The sequence below is a fragment of the Ischnura elegans genome, chromosome 3, assembly GCF_921293095.1.
Source record: "Ischnura elegans chromosome 3, ioIscEleg1.1, whole genome shotgun sequence".
Classification (NCBI taxonomy): domain Eukaryota; kingdom Metazoa; phylum Arthropoda; class Insecta; order Odonata; family Coenagrionidae; genus Ischnura; species Ischnura elegans.
The window spans coordinates 19,863,306-19,882,329 of NC_060248.1; the positions used below are offsets into that span (position 1 = coordinate 19,863,306).

Sequence of the window (19,024 nt, forward strand, 5' to 3'; positions counted from 1 at the left end):
TTACTACACTTACATGTCACAGTTAACGATAATTACTAGACAGGCCCGAAGCCTTTTTAGGATAATGACTCGAGAAAACTTTCTCGTCATGATGCATGACCTTAAGCTACGGTATATCCCAGCAATATGGCCACTAGAACCAACAGAAATATGCGTATATACTAGGTTTCTGCATGTCTGTAGTCGCAAAAATTGAATAAACTATTCACCACCTGACATGAATATCTATGCAAAGTACTGATTAGGAGTAACCACTCCTTTTCTTTATGAAAACACAATAATTAACATAGACGAACTATCAAAAACATAGTTTCGTAAATAAGACAGCATAAAACTGATTCCGAAGTAATTTCAAATGGCCTAATTACCCGGATGAAAAAAGGAACCACGCCTAAATTTGACGCCTTCGCAACTTTGCTAGCCTAAACCTAATGGAAAGCTATTAACATTCATTTTCAATAAGCAAACATTAAAGAAGGATGCGTGAATAATTTGGCACTAACGAATGTAACAAAAATAGCTGCATGCTAACTTATCTCGCGCTCTCCAAACGGTAACAAAAATTCTCGTTGGCTCAACTGCAGCGATCGAAGTGTGGAATTGAGGCATGGAGCATATGGCAAACTATTTCATATCAATATAAACATATTTCAAAATCAATATAAATTCCTATGATGCAAAAAGGAAGGGGGAAGGCACGTCGCAACTAAGATTGAGGAGTCGAAATATGATCAGCTTTCAGCACAAGTTAGTGGTCGTACAGTATAGGAATACGGACTGGCCCTACTTGGTGAATTTAGTGACTTCTTTAAAACATATCCAAATTAGGAGTTTCAAATATAATTTTATATTAACATTAATTTAATGAATCACTTATGATTCACGCTGAATCTTTCTTACAAAAACCAGATTCAACAAGGAACTAACTAAATGGCCCCTCAAAATCCTCAGCCGTAAAATAGATTAGGTTTGACAACTTAAAAGCATGACTTTAGAAGGTATACAGGGAATCTACAACATCCCAAGGCATCATTATGTGCTCAAATACTAGGCTTATGCATCCGAAATGTAAATAAAAAGTGTTGACACACAATTATCAAGCAGGCGAAGGCTGAAGCGCATGTTTTATGATTGTTTTATAGCTGTGGAACAAATGAGATAAAACGAATATATAGGGGAAGAGCAGAGAATTGTAACAGGATGCGTTAAAGTCATACGTAATTATTAGACAACAGTAATGAGTCTACCTTATACACGGAAAAGGAAATCTATCGCACCATCCTGTCGTTTATATTTATAGTCTATGAATAAGATTTCAACTAGATATATCACCAATACCGTGGATATCATCTTAAAATACTTAGCTAACTATAGTATATGGGACGGTAACCCAGTAATAGATGGCAAATAAGAAAATTTAACAGAGTCATTTTTCCACGAGCATGAAAAGTCACATGTAGGTTTTTTTTAAACTCAGTTCCCTCGTCAGGTTGTAAATCAATGCACTAGACGGCTTCGACACCGACTGTCACTAAAATGACCAGCAGCAGAAGCATGCAAGCAGTCTTCCTTAAAATGAATGCAGGAAGGGGTATAAAAACTTCACATTGCTTCAATAGTCAATATCCTTTCTGCAACGCATGAGAATATTTTATGAAAACAGTAAAATGTGTCTTTCGAGCACAGGTTTCCCTAAGGCTTTTGCACCGGTTTACTTTGTCGCGCAGTATGTATAGGATGCTAAATATGGTTCCGAGCGTGAAGTAGCTTCTTTGTAGACAGTTCATACATACATAGTTCAAAAGAAAGTAAAAATCTACGTGTCTTCCCCTAGGTAATTGCATGCTAGGACGACTCTATACGCAATAACTTAAGATAAAATGCTGAACACTCAGGTAGACCAGAAGGCTTTCTTTCCTCAGAAATCAAGTTTCAGCAGAACAATTTAAGACTATAAATACGATGATAATATTGATTCCAAGTTGCAAAAAAACAGCTGCAAAAATCAGGTTTTTCTGTCTTCTAACAAATATGACGTGACAATCTGAAACCAATACTATTTACTGATTAGTCTAGTCAAAATATGAAGCAGGTAAAAATGATAAATCACTTTAAAAAGATACGAAGGTCGTTCCTCTTCGAAAGAATGCTTCTTTGATAACGGCAAACGAAAACTCAAAAATTCAACACAATGGTCAACATCTTATCAGAAACACGCCTTCCGAGCCGAAATTTTAAGGAATTTACAACGTATTTGCTCAATTTAGCTACGAGTATTGATGGCATATGAAGTGGCATGTGGCCTAGAGTAGTTCCACGGCCTCTTCGAGAAAGAAAACGGAATTGCTGCCTAATTGTAAGAGTATTTGCGGGGGGGTAAAGGACGCAATTGGCATTTTTAAGCATAACACACGTAAAAATGTATCCATAGAATCATCAAAACTTGTTCAAAAGTTATTCGACTCTTGAACATTCATAACCTATACATAACCCTAAACTCCTCACAACCAACGGCAAATTCTATTAAATGCACTACATGCCACAATCGAAACACGAGAAAATACGAAAACATCTTCTTCTGCCACCACCGCAAGCGCAGAGGAAATATAAATGCTTCCCTGAAAATGTTCGCCCGTCTGAACTGTAGACAAAGAACAATAGCATAAAGCAAAGCATACAACAAAACAGATTTTAGTGGCACATGATGAACAACTACTTAAAGACACTTCCCATTTTCCAACGTTTGTTTCCATCATAAGAAAATTGAACCTTGGAATTGTCAGGATTTGGAAGAAGCAGTCAAGCAGAACACAGCCAGGCATCGGCGAGCAAGGAAAATTATGGTGGAGGCGACCGAAAATTTCATCCCAGAGAGTAGGTGTGCTGGACGGAATCAAAATGGCAATGCGACTTATAATTCCCTGCCACATGCGATGCAATTTTAGCTAATTGTACAAAAGTAAATGCCACGATGCAAATATTGTTATCCATCACGAACACCCGATAAAATTTTCCATCCCATTTCATAGCATAGCATACTCGAGGATAATTCTGCTCGAACGACAGAAATTTCCACAGCTCGCGAAATCGAGGCAATGAAAGATGTCGACTCGCTATCGCACGAGACGACGAAGCACGGAACACTGATTCCGATTGCTCAACTGACTGTACAAACTGGCACCCATTTCGAAGGGTTACTACTGCCTCATGCAATACAGTACACGTTCATCCATAAGTATATGCGAGATAGATTACAATTGCAGCGAAGAATCTATGAGACAATTGGGTCCTCTCTGATTTCGTCTGATCTTAGCTTCCCAAGAATTTCATAAAGAAGCTCGTTGAACCATTGCAAGTATAGGAGTGATATCGGTGGGTCTTACTTACATTTTACTTCTCTAATTACGATGACCAATTGCTTCGTGAACCACGTCTAAAGCTGGATTTCTAGAATAATTGTCGAAATTAACTCAGCTGCTTACACAATCTGATGTGTCAAAATAATTTTGAGTACCTACTCCTGAAGTAGATATATTTCAAGAAAACTCGACTTTCTAGAAAAAAATGTCGAAACAGTATAGAAAACTAATTTTCGTGATGCATTATACTCCATGAGACAGAAAAAATAATATACAGAGAGAAAGTAGCTAAGTCTGCTTGCAAAACGAAAATTTTAAACTTCATTAGTCCATGCGTGAAGGCAATGGGTCCTTCGCCCGTACGTTGCAAAGCATCCCGACCTCTAATCTACATTGCATTCATACAAGACACCGCAACAAAATTCATTGGAGGACGTACGTACCAATAAATTGAAAAATAAATTAAACGAAAAACTATATTTTACTACGCTGCCGAGTGGCGAATTCCTGCGTCAACTGTCAGCACAACGATTCAACCATTTCCGAAGCTCATACTGCTCAGCCCATAAAAATGCGTCCATTCTCTTGAAAATCACAAAAGTATACACGTTCGGCATCATGAGCTATAAGCCATAGGTAAAAATTCAATCTTTCACAAGGTTTAGCCTCGAAAATTTCATACATACATTCGTAAATGGAAACCTAGCCTTGCTGATTCCCAACAACTAGCCGATGCGTTGATATTCTTACAATCGAAATCACTTTGAGAAAACAACGTAAATTGAACAGATTTCAACATCGATGTCCATAACTAGAATCTTATCTTCCATCGTTCGCCTGAAAAACGACAGTTAATCTAAGTCGAAGAGGCAGATAAAAACGACACTGATGCTTTCCAAAAGAAGTTAAAAGTATTCAAATAAATACTTAACAGGAACGAATTGCCTAACGATAAAAACTCATTATTTTATGAAGAACCTCGATTTTAAATAACATACACGGAAACGAGAAGAAAAACATTCTCAGAATGAAAGAGGCCAATGTTTCCTAGATCATCCTAGCAACGTGAACTGCGGCATTGGAAGTACTGAGAATGGACATTCCCCACTATACTGGCCTGAATATAACAACAACGCGAGCTTATGCAGGGAGAAAAACCGTGGAGACTACTGAATGAGCAAAATTAGCATAGTATCACCACGGAAATTTAATTTTTTTTTTTTATCTCATCCGAAAAAATTACCTCTTCACAAAGACTGGTGCATAAAAAACAAGAAGAAAAATTGATACGAATAGGGGTGCTGAGTAAAACGAATTGACATGGCAACAACGATACGTTTCGAAGTCACGTCGTTATTCGAACAATAAGCACCGTTTCACACTGTGTGGCAGATATAAAAACCATCTGACTAGTGGCACTATATTTCTTGACTGTAAACTCATTATCTCGGGAAAATGACAGAACTTCATGAGGTGGGATGTGTGCAATTGACATTAAAAATTAAAATCTCACAATCTCACCAAACTTGGTGACCTTTGGTGCCAAGAAGGCGATGAATTTACCTGTGCAAAGCGGTGGGCCGTTGTGAGTACGCCATCTGGGACTGGGGAGCCATGCTCCCGTGGTCAAGGTGGCCAACAGCCTGGACGGTCTCCATTTTCTACGCCAACACCTAAGAAACACCTTCAATCCCGTCTTCTCCTTGCCCGGTGTCTTTCTTCTTCTCCAGGATTTTTCAAACGCACAAACTTCTCAACCTATGCGAATTCTTTCGACGTGCTCCCTTGTTATGGACGTCGGCATCGCCAACACATCGAAGGCACCAAAGTGGAAGCTTAATTACAATATGCAAGGTCTTTCCAAGCAACCTTTTTCTACTCGAATCCTAGATTTAAGAAGTGAACTGTTTCCGATGATTCGGGTCTTCCTAATCTACAAAATGCCTTTCCGTATTAACTATTCCCTAAAAACTCACTTGATGAGCATTTTCATGATTTTATTCTTGAAGGGAAAAATGATTGGGAAGTAAAATGAACTCCGAGCTTCACATCCCAAATTTCAGACCAAAAACTATTGATTAATTGGCCTTAATCTCCATTCCTATTACCACACATATTCCACACGCACGGATAGTCGTAGTAGTGTAAAAAATTATAAAAAAATAAGCAACTAGGTAAAAAAAAAGTTTGAACACACGCTCTAGATTCCCCTGTAGAACGAAGACACTTTAAAAACACAAGAAACACTAAGATGAAGTAGACTCAGCAGTAGCACATCCTTGTTTTCTCTATTTTGCCAAATGATACGCCTGGTGTATACTACATTCGTAGGTGTAAGGAGGAGAATGGAGGAGAAATTTGACAATAAAGCTATGGCAAATCCAGATACGTAAGGAGCAAAGTTGATTAAAACTTTAAAAGGCAAAGGACGCATTCATGCAACAGCAATGCAATGATTTCCTACTTTTTTGAATAAAAGATGCAATAAAGCATCAAACGTTTTTATTAAAGTAGACGGAAGGCAATGGGGTGTCGCAAACGAGGATAAAATAGTCTTTCCTCAGAATATCCTCGCCGTTACACGGTTTGTTCACAGTATCTACCATACCATCAGATTACATATCCTTCATATTCTCTTGATATCCATGTAACTCGAAATTTATTCCTAAGAAGATTCCGTCACGTCACCAAAGGATACTAAGGGCCAAGAGGGAGCCCTTCCACGGATTAGGAGGTTGCAAAAAGGGTATCGTGAATATTTTAAGAAATTAAGGGGTTTCTGGAACCCCTCTCCTGCCCCCCTAACCCTATCGAAGTCTTCTTCCCTTCCGAATATTCTATCCGTTGCTCACTGTCTGGCCGACGAAAGCACTAATTATAAAACACGATGGGCTGATTAGGACACAAGGTGAAGGGGAACGATAGGCCACAGCATACAGCACTAGGTGTTCCTTTCTTTTCTCTCCTAAAGCACTTTCCCTTCCCTCACTGAAACCATCTTTATCCGTCTTCTTCAGCAAGAATACGAGGGCGATGATTCTCCGCTAAGTTCCGCCCCGGAACGGTAATCCACACCCGACAGGGCCCGGGCCGAACTCGTGGACTTGGCTGGCGCTGGGGCTCCGGCCGCACTGGGCGCCATCCCGCAAGCAGTCAACTCCTGGCCGAGGGAAGTCAGTAGCCGTGATCGGTAGTCGAAGGCAGCAGCGAAGCAAGGCCCGACGTGCGAAAGAAGGGAGAAAGAGCACACATCAGTAACGGGAAAATTACTCGGTTATGAAATATGCAAAAAATAGTCTTTGTGAATTCATAAAAATCTTGAGTAATGACCACGCTTCAATTCGCAAAATGCGGAATTAATACATTCGGGCCGTGGGATCAGAATTAAAATCAAGTGACTTATATGGCAATACGAAGGAGAAATATACCAGGGTAGTTTACAACATACAAATTTATAAGAGACCTTTTTTAGAACAGGGGATGCTGATAGGTAGAGAAATATAATAGGCTGGTGGATGGGGAGAAGAACGTAAATAGACAAAGAGGGTAGATTGGTAGAATGGAGGGGGTTGTCAAGAATAGAGAATACAGCATAGAGTGGATCTAAATAGGGATGGGGCAAGGGGTTACAGGAGAGTATCACTAATTCATCCACCCGAGACTTTCTATCACGCACAAGATAATGTAATTCAAACCCATATGATGCCATACACATCATGCTTAACGCTCAGCCCGAAAGAGCATTGTTCATATTTCTTCCTGTAAAACTAAAGAAGAGAAATCAAACAAGAAAACACCCCCGAAAATTCTTTCATGCTAGTGAGAGTTTACTACCATAAAAGGAACCTACAGTCACCGAAGGGGACAAATAGCAGCATCAGCAACAACATTGGCGCGGTGGTGGTACACACCTACGCAGTCACTTGCGCACACACCAATTCACACACACACACACCGACACAAAACGTGATGACGATGCTTTCGGGGTCTCGTGGACCGACGTGAGCACCATTTTCCCTTATCTCCACGCTGCCGTCTCGTAAGAAAGAGAGACGCGTACCGCGTATTCTCTCTCACACATGCGGCCCCCAATACATGAAAAAAAATTCCGGCTCCGGGACACCCAACTCCGGGGAACCGTTGGTGCAAAGCAAAACAGGGCGAGGCTTCCTCGGTGACGCACCACCGTATCGCCAAAAATCCGGAGGGCGGAAAAAATGGGAAAATTCCAGTGGAAAATAGCCTACCTATGTCGAGACGACGGTCCGCATGCTGCATGGCTTTAAACGTCACCACGCCATTTTGCACGACGCCTTCCACGTCCCCCGTTCACAACAGTCAGGAGGAAGTCGGAGAGGGGGCGGCGAGAGAGGAGTGGAGGGAGGCGGAGGGAGCCGGGGGCGGGAGACGGCACGGAGGAGGAAGAGAGGCGGCCAAGTTGGACCGAGTCGCCGTTGCAACAGAACCGCGAGAGGACCGCAGCCTCCTCCTGCAGCAGCTCTTCTTTCCCGGCTGCTTCTCACTTCTCGGGACTCGCCGACGCGCGCTGCCATGCAGTTGTCGAGAAAGGGGACTCCACTCTCGGCGCCACGATGTATTCCTCTACAGAAGAGTTGAGGTATCCGACGATGCCAGGAAAGCTTTCCGCTCAAAATCCTGATACTCCCGTTCCGTCTACAGGCCTGATCGCGCGTCCGATACCTTTCCCACAGCACCGGGCACGCAGCGCGTTGAATCGAAGGTTGTTCCGTTTCTTTCCGGCCGCGCGTATGCCGTCACGTGGTGAAGAAGCACATTTTCGCGAAAGACCTCCTCCAAGAAAATGGCAATTGAATTGACTGAATGTACCAAGGAATTAGAGGGTATTGGAGAGAAGGTAGCGGGAAGGGATAATAACAAGAGGCTGGGAGTTCATTTAACGGACCGAGGATGATGCTGTTTTTGCGCCCAATTTTCGGTTTGGCGCCGATAGAGGGTATTTGGGTCGGAGAAAGTCTTCCAGCTCCCTCCCCGTTCACGACACGAGGTCCCGCTTAGGCACCATCAGATTCGAGGTTGCTCCCAGGCGAAAACACGTGGATCGAACATGTCGCTATTACTACCACGGGCGGGAGCCGCCTCCAACTCGGGAATACACAGTTAAAAAATATAAAACACGCTTTCTAAATACACTGACGGGGAGACTAGTGCCACCGCTGCAACTGCTCTCCCATCAGCCCAAAGAACACAGTCTCACACACACATTTGCACTACAAGCCGAGAGAGGGACACACATACACACAAAACTTCCCCTTCGCTCCCCATCCTCCTCTCCCTCCCCTCCTTCGGTTCGCCCCGTGTGGCCCACCGACCAACGACGCCTTTCTCCCCGAAACTCGAGCTTTCTAGCAGTGCGGCCAGGCCGCCTCGAGGACCCAACTCCGGCAGTTGGTACTCATGGGGCAAACCTTCGCCATGTGACCGTTTTGGGTGCGTAGTGGGAGGTAACGCTTGAAATGGCGAGGTACACGAGGTATGCCTGCATCAACACAATACCTATCCTGCCAGTCATTTCTAGTGTATTTGGCAGTGTATGTTGTACTACCCTGAAATACCTAGTATCTGTACTTCATGGTAACAAAGAACCATCCCATAAGATGCTCACATACTCTACTCTCAGATGTACCCAGCCTGACACCCTAGCGTTAATATGTAGATTTAGGTGTTAGGCTCCCAGCCAAATACCCTTGAGGTGTATCTGAGGATATTACGTACATGTAGATTCGGGAGGTATGGAATCCCGCTAGCCAAGAAATGATATTTTCCACACTGAATATTTTTGCAGGAGAAATAATGTCATGAAGAATGCTGAAATACGCACAGGATGTTAGTAATGAAAATTAGGCCGTATACTTCTGCATTAAAACCTGCGAGATTTGCCCAAGACTACGATCTTCATGATACTTTTCCAGCTGCACGTGAGGTAGGTGGAATTTGAAGCTATACTGATCAGATTTTTACTTCAAACGTGATCGTTTACGGAAAGTTTCCGATAAACGAAATTACATGTGTCCGTTTATGAGAAATCGTCGTTTCGTCTTGATTATATCACTTTTTTCAATCATTCTGTGCAGCTAAAGAGGCTCTTGACATGTAGCCGGCACGAAATAATCGTAGCCCAACTCGCAATACGGCATTCCAAGTTCTTCATATATCAACATCTACATAATACCCTGCGAGCCACCTCTAGGGTGTTTGGCGGGGGGTGATCAAACATACGAGTAAGTGCGGAACACATCTCTTCTTTCGATCATCATATTTAAATTCTTTCACCGAATCCTCAATTTTAGTTAGCTGCAAGTTTCGTATAATAATAATAATAATAATATCGTTTATTTTCGTAGGCACTAGGGCCCATAAGAAAATATAGGTACATCTTTCTACATTTCACATTGAGATAGATAAATAAAATAAAAAGTAAATATATATATATACATATACAGTCAAATTTGAACAGTGCATATCGCCTAGTACATGAAAGAAACAATACAATATTTTCGACAAAAAAAATAATAATAAATAATCGCACTTCGATATAACACACTAATTACAAAATTAAAGGTGACAAACAAAAGAAATATGAACAAGAGATATGAACATAAGAAAGTGAATATAAACAAGAAATATGAACATAAGAAAGTGAATATAAACAAGAAATATGAGCATAAGAAAGTGAATATAAACAAGAAATATGAACATAAGAAAGTGAATATAAACAAGAAATATGAACATAAGAAAGAGAATATAAACAAAAGAAATTTAACTTGGGGATAAGGAGGCATTCTTCAGAAACCCATATGTGCTGTGTTTGAACCTATTGACATTTGTACTGCTTCTTATTTGGGCTGGGAGAGAGTTCCATATTTGTGAGGCGGTTACTATGAATGATTTGTTCATATGTAGCGTATGATGTTTTGGAATATGGAGGTCAATGTTATGATTTCGGGTAGGTATATCATGAACCTCAGATTTTCTAATGAATTTCTCATACAAGTATGGCGGATAACCGGTCGTTAAGATACTGAAGGCTAGAGTTATTATGTGAAGGGTGCGACGCTCTTTATACTTAAGCCAGTTGAGGTGATTGTAATAGTTACTGATATGGTCCCATTTTTTTAAATCGTAAATAAACCTTACAGCTGAATTCATGGCCAATTGGAGTTTATTATTGTTTGCGTCGTCTTGGTTAGTGAATAAGGCTGCGCAATAATCCAAGTGAGGGAAGACTAGTGTTTTAACTAATGAAATTCGTATGTCGGGTGTAAGTATTTCTCTGGCTCTGACAAGTTGATGTAGTGATCCCAAAATTTTACGCCTCGCATAGTTTGTTTGAGGCTTCCAACTAAGGGTTCGATCGAATATGACTCCAAGGTTTTTTACTGTTTCCTCATAAGGTATATTGTGGCTACCGAGTGCATAAGGTATATTGTGGTATAGTCAGTGCACTCTACCCAATACATATAATAGAGGAGAGATATTGAGTAAATTAGCAAAGTAATTGAACAGACTATAGCGGTGCCACGATGGAGGATGGGATTCGCACTAGGTAAGGAGAGGAAGGGAGATGTAATACCCCGAGTGGAAAGGGTTATAGGGGAATGAGGGGGCAGGAAGATGGAAGGGGTCGGTGTATAAGAAAGAGAAAAAAATGTGCGGGATTTGTGGAGAGGGAGGGGGAAGGTAGGAGGTGATGCGGAAAGGAGAAGGGAGGGTTGGGGAGGAGTGAGGGGCGGCGGCGCGGATAACGGTGAGGGGAAGTGAAAGGGGGGTGGGGTGGAATGGCCCTCGAGGTGCGGAGGGGAGGGAGGGGGGAATTTTAAACCGCTCTCAGCGGGCAGACGGCAGCGCCGCGTCGAGCGAAGTGCACGCGACGCGGGGAGCGGCCCCGCGCCGCTCTCGGGCGATCGAAGCAGGCCCAGAGCCGCATCCGCCGCCGCCTCTCCGCACCATTCGTGTCCGTCCGCATTCAGTCGCACGATAGTTTTCCTCGCCAATGTAAGCAATCCAGTGCAAGGAGGAAGAATACGTCGTGTTCTTCTCGCGGGACCAATCCTTTCTTTTTCAGTTTTTTCTAAGGAAATAACCGCGGATTAGCAAGCGGTAAACATTAAAGGAGTCGCCAGCAAGTGCACAGTAAGTGCGAGAATTTTTTAAGGGGAAAAATGCATTCGACTCGACATGGACTAGAACCAAGATCCATTGAATTTTCGCCGAGTGCTCTTATCACTAGTGTTACGTAAAACGTGGACAATATTGCCTGGATAGCCTTAAATGCTTAGAGCACCCGACACGAATTCGAAAAATCCTTGTCAGGGAAAACGATCACCTCACTTTTTTTCAAGCTCGGAAATTCGAATTTCAACGGGTAGGTTTTTTTTTTGAACGCTCATTTCGTCTAGAAGTGACTGTGAAAGAAATATAATGGAAATTTTTCTGGTTTCCTTATCTTTCGCCACCCTTCCCCAGCATACTCATTGCACAATGGGCTGATTTCTTCCCAGCGTGTACTCTATTATTCGTTCTCTGGCGTACGTATCGACGTTAGGGACATCCCTCCTCTATGCCGCTGTGCCTGCGGCATTGCGAAGTGTAGCAATGATTGCCTAGTGGAATTAAGGAAGTATAGCGGTACACATTCGATTGCAATGGAGGTAAGATTGAGGTGGAATACGAGAATACGGTAACACTAGAAGAAGGTATTCGGGAACGAGTGAATTGAACGCATTTGGCGGACAGTCATCGAATCTTCGGTTATTTTAGTTCTAGAACTAATAAGAGAGTAATTAGTCTGGAGAGTTGTGTCTCGAAAATGATGTTGCGAAACACTTCGCTTCAGCAGGAAGATAGGTGACGTAGTTAGCCACTTATTATGGTTTGTTTTTATGCGAGAAATCTGAAAACTCGCCATTACCTGTGCAACCCTTCGACGTGATGGAAGTCTAACGGTTAGTATGTGTCCCGTCCCCATTGTCGGCAGTTTATGCATGACTGCTGGAATGTAATGAATAAAGCTTGCTGCACTACTTATATGGATCCATCGGCAGTCCTTTGTCCATGGGCGACAAGGCATCGTACCACGCATCATAAGGTGAGTATATCCTCCTCTAGCTACGGGGGTGGTTTACAGAGTAATTTGTACGTGCATACAGGCTATAATTAAAGATGGTGCAACTAAAATCCGCAGTTAATAGTAGCATATCACCGTCGCTGTGTCTTTTTTGTGCTGTGCGTTGGTAAATATTTCAATCGCTATGGACTCGAGAAAGTCTAGGAATCTTGCTTTCAATAAAAAGCTTAATTTTTTCGCTGTGATTTAGCATATTATCCGCAGATTCGGTTGTGGTGTTGTGGAATTTAAATTATATGAGGAGGCTAATGATCACTGGCGGTTTTCCACTGTTCCGTGTATTGAGAATTTACACAGCAGGTAACAGTTCACCGTCGCGACAACGGTATTGTATTTTGTTCTCGTAATGATGATGTATAAAGCGTCGACAGTACGCTAGCACCGGTTTCATAAGAGTGACTTCGTTTAAAAACGGTGGAAATTGCCGATAAAGCTCGTAATATTTAACTGCATTGAACTTAGGTTTAGATTGTGGATGACTTTAAGGGGTTGGTGGGCTCTACGCGTGGACTGCTGCGATCCATAATTTCCAGGTCTGTCTGCTGCAAAGTTGTCATGTTGGCATACCTAGCTACTGAACACGCAGGCGGCGGCGGCGGGGAGGTGTTATAGGTGAGGGGGAGGCGGAGATAGGCCCAGCAAGACCCCCCCCTCCTACGGTGGGTGCCCTTGTGGTCAAGCCCGGGCCGAGGTGTTACCTTCGCCTTTGACGAACACAGTGTTGTGCATTACGAAAACGCTTACATTAACCAAGTTATACGAAGAGGAATTCGACCGATGGCTGTGCATAGCTAGCGAACGAATGACCTTAACCTTCACTCTCTCTCGAGACGCTGAAAGCTTTCTTTTTCTGAAACGAGGCACTTCGAAATGAGAGCGAAGCCAAAATGCAACTGCCGACGCTAATTCTTCATCTGAAATTCGCAATTTTTATTTGCAGCCTACGGCGTCCTCCAATAGCTTATTCTCATCTGGATCATTTGGTCTCACGTAATGGAGATCAGATGGAGCAAACAGGACGATGATCAGAAAAGGAATTCACAATAGTTGATTTAAAATTTTTTCTTTCCTTCCTAAATTCGTTTCAACGAAACGGTGGGGGTTTCATAAGGAAATTTTAGCTCTCTATAAGGTTCAATATTTTTTTTGAAGCCACTTCCTCGTTGCCACGTCATGAGGGCATTCCATCGATGAAATATTTTCAAAACGTGGCAATAATTGGCAAATAAATCTGATGGTTAATATTGATTCCAAGCGAAACAGCTAGCTAATGGGAATACGGCTGGAGATGACACATCGCGTGATTAGTGCTCTCATGGTTTGATTTATAAAATGTTACGGGAAAGCATTTACCAAACGCACAAGATACCCCGCGAGGAGCCTCTTCCAGGGGATATGGCAGGGAGTGAGTACATATCTCCAACATTCTTTTAGTCAGCTACATGTTGGTGCTACACAATTGCAATTACGTGGTAGGGTCAAGCTCTGAGGATTCGAAATCATAACACTATCAGCTACAATGCTTTGGTGCAGTTAGACATCAATCATGAACTTACAGCGGAGAGCTAGTTATCGACTGCGAAGCGAATGAAACTTAAGATTAGAAAATGCGATGGAATCCACTACAACTAAAACGAACTAGTATGGCAATGTAACTGTGAAAACGGCATATTATAAAGGTGGAAAATGTAATCGATCTGATCACGAAAGATTTCGTCGATTTTTAAAACAATGGACTAGGTTCCCTTGCATGAATAATGAACCGAACATGATCAAATAGCGTGACACATGAAATCAGTGGATAGGTACACAATAATTTAAGTTTAGTTTCATCAAGGTGAGTGGCTTGTAGCTCTTTTACTCTCAAACAACGACATTAGGTGGATACCATCTCGTCAATATTTGATACATCAGTAGGCGGGAAGAAAACTATAGTGACGTAGAAAAAAATCACGTAAATACGATGAAGGTGTGTCACGTGACCGATGCAATTAACTTACCAGCAAGTGACCCACGACGTATATAAACCCATTTCTTATGACAGCTTGGATAGTGTAAGTATATGCTTTCGTTTTGGGAAGAGAACTAATAGAATATATGCATTCGTAAATTTTGATTTTCTAAGCTATTTTAATACCCAGGGAAGAATATAATTTTTGAGAATAGTAAACTACAATGGGAAAGACGCATTCCAAAACTCGAATGCCATGTATGTCTGGTGGAAGGAAAGAATATGGAGGCTACGGTTCTCTGTCACACGACTCAGCGCTACTGCAGTGCCCCTTGAGGGAGAACAGGTCACACCATCTGTTGTCAAGAAACTTCACTCAAATGGAGTCGCTTCTACGACTGAGAATTCACATTTGCCGCCCGTGAATGGCACCGCGCTGGCTTATGACCGGGATCGTGCTCATAAATTTAGCTATATGCTCATAATAAACAGATTGAGACTATGAACTGCACTAATAAGACCTAATGATTTCTCAATTGACAACACCGCATAATTCGAGGATGGCTCCATCCTATCGATTTTTTACAAATATTCAAGAACGTTACTTAATTCAAAATGCCATCATTCGTATGATCATCAATCCAGTCATGGGCGTATCCAGCGAGGGGCAGGAAGGGGGGGCAGCTGCCCCCCCTTAGAAGCAAAAATCGCAAAAGTCTTTAAGAAAAATCAGTACTGAATTGAAACGAAAGTATTCAACAAATTTTCTTTAAACCCACGAAAAATGATATGCATTAGTATAAGATATATATATAACTAAAATAAAACTATTTTTCAAGGAAATAATCTCATAAAATAATGTCAAAATTGGCTTGCCCCTCCCCCCCCACATAGACCATGGCTTGCCCTCCCCCTAGACCATGGCTTGCCCCCTCCATCCCCTTGTTATGATCCTGAGTACGCCCTTGAATCAAATGTCTAAAACATCACCAGCTAACTTAGCCTTCGCAGGAGAAGCGGTCTAATTATCCTGATTGTATAATCTAAGCATACCGATAATAATATTAAAAGGTAAATGTGTATAGGGTAAATAATTATACTTACTGTTAGTTTAAGGGCCTTCATTATCAAGGATTAAAGGAAAACGGGGACGTCAAAACCGGGTTTACAAAGATAATTATTCTCTGTATCGCAGAGCGGTGTTCGTGGAATAACAGCGCTAGTCTTTTAGCTCGTTTGTCATTTATAACCTGGTGAAGAACGTCGCGTCGCCGCTGGACGCGAGGCGATCGCGCGCCTCGTTCGTATTTGCTCCAGGATGGTGTGCCGTAAGCATTTCGAAGATTGGAATTCTCATATAATTTAGCGACATAGAGCCAAAGTTTGAGTCCTCCCGGGGAAGAAATATTCGATAAAGAATATAAACAACAGAATCCACAGTGAATTTCACTTCGATTCTCCAAAAAACATCAGCTAAGACGAACCATGTTTCGAGAGAAAATGGTGGAGTTGTCATTGGCTATTTATGAAGATGATTGCTTCTACAAAGATAAAATTTCGTTAAAAATGAAGGTTTTTTCATAAATGGATTTTTTTAAACCTTAGTTCCATATTAACCCTTAAGTTATTTAGTTAACATAATAGTTTTCAAATCCCCCTTTTATCTTCACCATGAGAGGTGAATTTTAAGCATCGATAAAAAATAACATAATACCATCATAATTCTACCCCATTCTAAACTTTTCCGTCACTTTTCTTCGTATATTCACTATATAGCGAATGTTATGAATCTTTATTGTACTTTGTTATTACAATGGAGGGTACAAATTTATATTTACTTGTACACAGGCAATATTTTTAGTTTCACCAAATTGAACCATAGTTGACAATTGAAATGATATCGAATTTATATGAAACATTGTCTATCAGAGAATAAGCCCTTCTTTTCATATTAGTTTGTTATATTCAAGAAATAATTCAAGGATAATATCCAGATAAAATAAAATATATATATATTCCGATTTAATAAATAATGAATTCAGTTACAAAGCAAAATTATTTTTGATTAATTTTATTAATAAAAATATCATGATGTTCAATAATTATAATATGTTAACAATGAAAACATTAAATATCAATGAGAGTAAAAATGTTGACCACCGATTTTTATTCCCGCATGAACCTCTCATTTATTTCATCATTTGTGCTCTAATTGCAATCATAATCAACTTTCAAGCGCAATTGCTTATGACGACAGTTTACCTACACATTTACTAAATCCTTTTTCGCTGAATTGATTGAATGAAAAAAAATTGCTTTCACGAACATAAATACATAAAATTAACGAGCATTCTATTCAAGAAAGTCAGTCACAACGATATAGGGGAAGGTCGGTAGGTATCGGACAGTAGCAGCTTTCATTAATAGGCGCTAGGGACAGCATCAGTGACGCCACCACTCTAACCACGTGATTGAACTGTCTGCACCATCGCCACTTTCCATCCCTCCCGTAGGTAGTTTGGTTTGTGTAGTGAGGTTTTGGATAATTTAGTGGTGTTATACTGCCCGAAGAAGCTTTGCGAAGCTAGAGCATCCTAAGAAGTAATTGTATTAAGTCGTAGTTGTTTCTAAAACGTTTTCTGTATATTTATTTACTTAATTAAGCGTTTAGGCGCAGTCGCTTTACCGATGGTGGCATGAGAGTAGGCTGATATCTGTTGTCAGGCGGCTTGTATCGGACAACGGGCAATCGGGCGGTACCTATCGGACAGCACGCTGGATGGTGAAATTCACATTTTTAAAACAGGACCTTGTTTTTTTTAGGAAACAATGGGGAAAATAAGAGGATATTGGAGTGAGGAGAATATGAAAATTGCCATTATTTATTATTTCTTAAGAATTGACGATAAGATCAGCAAGTGAGAGTTATCTGTTTCCAAGAGTACGTTAGGAGATAGTGTTAAGATAATTTTGAAGGGTGGTGAAGTGACTACTTAGCCTTGTTGCTCCGATAACAAAAGGGTTTTTCACCAGTACTTTTTCAAAAATAATCAACCACAAAAGAGAAAATTGCCGCCCAAACCAATTATCAAGAGATCCTTTAATTTCGATGGCAGCGTGGCTTCCAGGGGCGGTCTGGGGTGATTGGGGCCCTTGGCTGGAGCTCATGATGGGGCCACTCTCATCGGAGGATTCGAATCCCCCGGAAAAATGTTTGGAAATTGAATGCCCGAAAATGAATTTGTACGTTATTCTGGTTTTATAAACTGGATAAAATTTAAAAAAAATAAAACGTAAGAAATAATACTGTGAAAAGTGAGTACTTCACAGAGTATATACTTTAATTATGTTCTAGGTAAGGTTATTTTATGCATTTACTGAATTCGTTCATACGCCTGATACCAGAGGCAGACTTAGGTTTGGACCAGAAGGGGGAAGGCTTGCGGGGTAGATTGAAGAAGTAGATGACCACCATAAAAATTTTACTAACCGAACGACCTGCTACATGCTCACAATAGTGTCTTTCTTTATCAAAATATTAGCCAAAATTAAGTTAATTATCAAAAAAGCCGTTTTTGAGTCTTGAAAATTCCAAAGTTCCAATATCCCCAAACCCCCCTTCGGCAGGGGAATTCTTCAGACCCATTTGGACTAAACCTAGACCCGCCTCTGGTATCAGGCGTATCACTGCAGGTTTTACAATAGTAGATATTTTCATTTCTGTGGTTGTGTTTGGCGAAGTATATTGAAAATAGAAACTGAACGCACAAATATCAAAATATATGTACAAAACAAATAAACGTGATTATAGAGAGAAGAAAGAACCGCACGGCAGGTTCACTCGGAGCGCGTCGCAAGGTGGTATTTTTTTAAACTATTAAAATGAAAATACGAATATTCCAACGTAAGTACCTGAATCTGCATCTAAACTCTCATAGTGTAGTGAATCGGTATAGGATCCACTGTTTTTGTTCAGCTAGGCACTCAAGTTATTTGAGATGATATTAACATAAAAGATTTTTGTTTTCTTCTCATTTCTTTTCAGCGCCCCGCTTTTGTAAACACGTTTCACATTAAAACTTTAAAGAGGATGAAACTATCTCACTAACCAAACCGGAATTTATTGAACTGCTTAGTTTAGGATTTCGCAATATTTGCGAGGAAGCTATCCCATGGCATAAATGTGGCCAGGGGTGGATCCAGGATTTCTTTCTGGGGGGGGGAGGGGGGGGGCACAAGCAATGCCGATTCCAAGATTTTGTTCTGGGGTGGCACACGGATACCTCGTAATAAAAAACGAACGCAATGATAATACGACCGTATTACAAATCTTGCATATTTTTTAGGGTCGGGGGGGGGGGTGGGGGCACGTGCCCCCGTGCCCTCCCCCTAGATCCGCCTATGAATGTGGCAATACTGTTGTTTGCCAGGATATTATCACTTTCCCCAGTGAAAAAAAAATCGGCACTGAGTCCCACGGTAAATGATACCCCTTAGTCAAAGACTCAAAAAAATGAGTTGCGTAACTATACCCATACATTGTGATCT

At 41.2% G+C, this 19,024-nt stretch overlaps 1 protein-coding gene across 1 annotated transcript in view; it reads right to left on the reverse strand.

Annotated features, from left to right (window-relative positions):
• Positions 1–8,852, reverse strand: part of LOC124154924 — a 371,152-nt gene extending 362,300 nt beyond the window's left edge. Inside the window, exons 1-2 of the mRNA XM_046528699.1 lie at positions 7,607–8,852; positions 4,923–6,519 (exon numbers count right to left, since the gene is read on the reverse strand). Coding sequence (XP_046384655.1) covers positions 4,923–5,017 — 95 coding nt within the window. The 5' untranslated portion in view covers positions 5,018–6,519; positions 7,607–8,852. The remainder of the gene's footprint in view (positions 1–4,922; positions 6,520–7,606) is intronic.
• Positions 8,853–19,024: the final 10,172 nt, after the last annotated feature.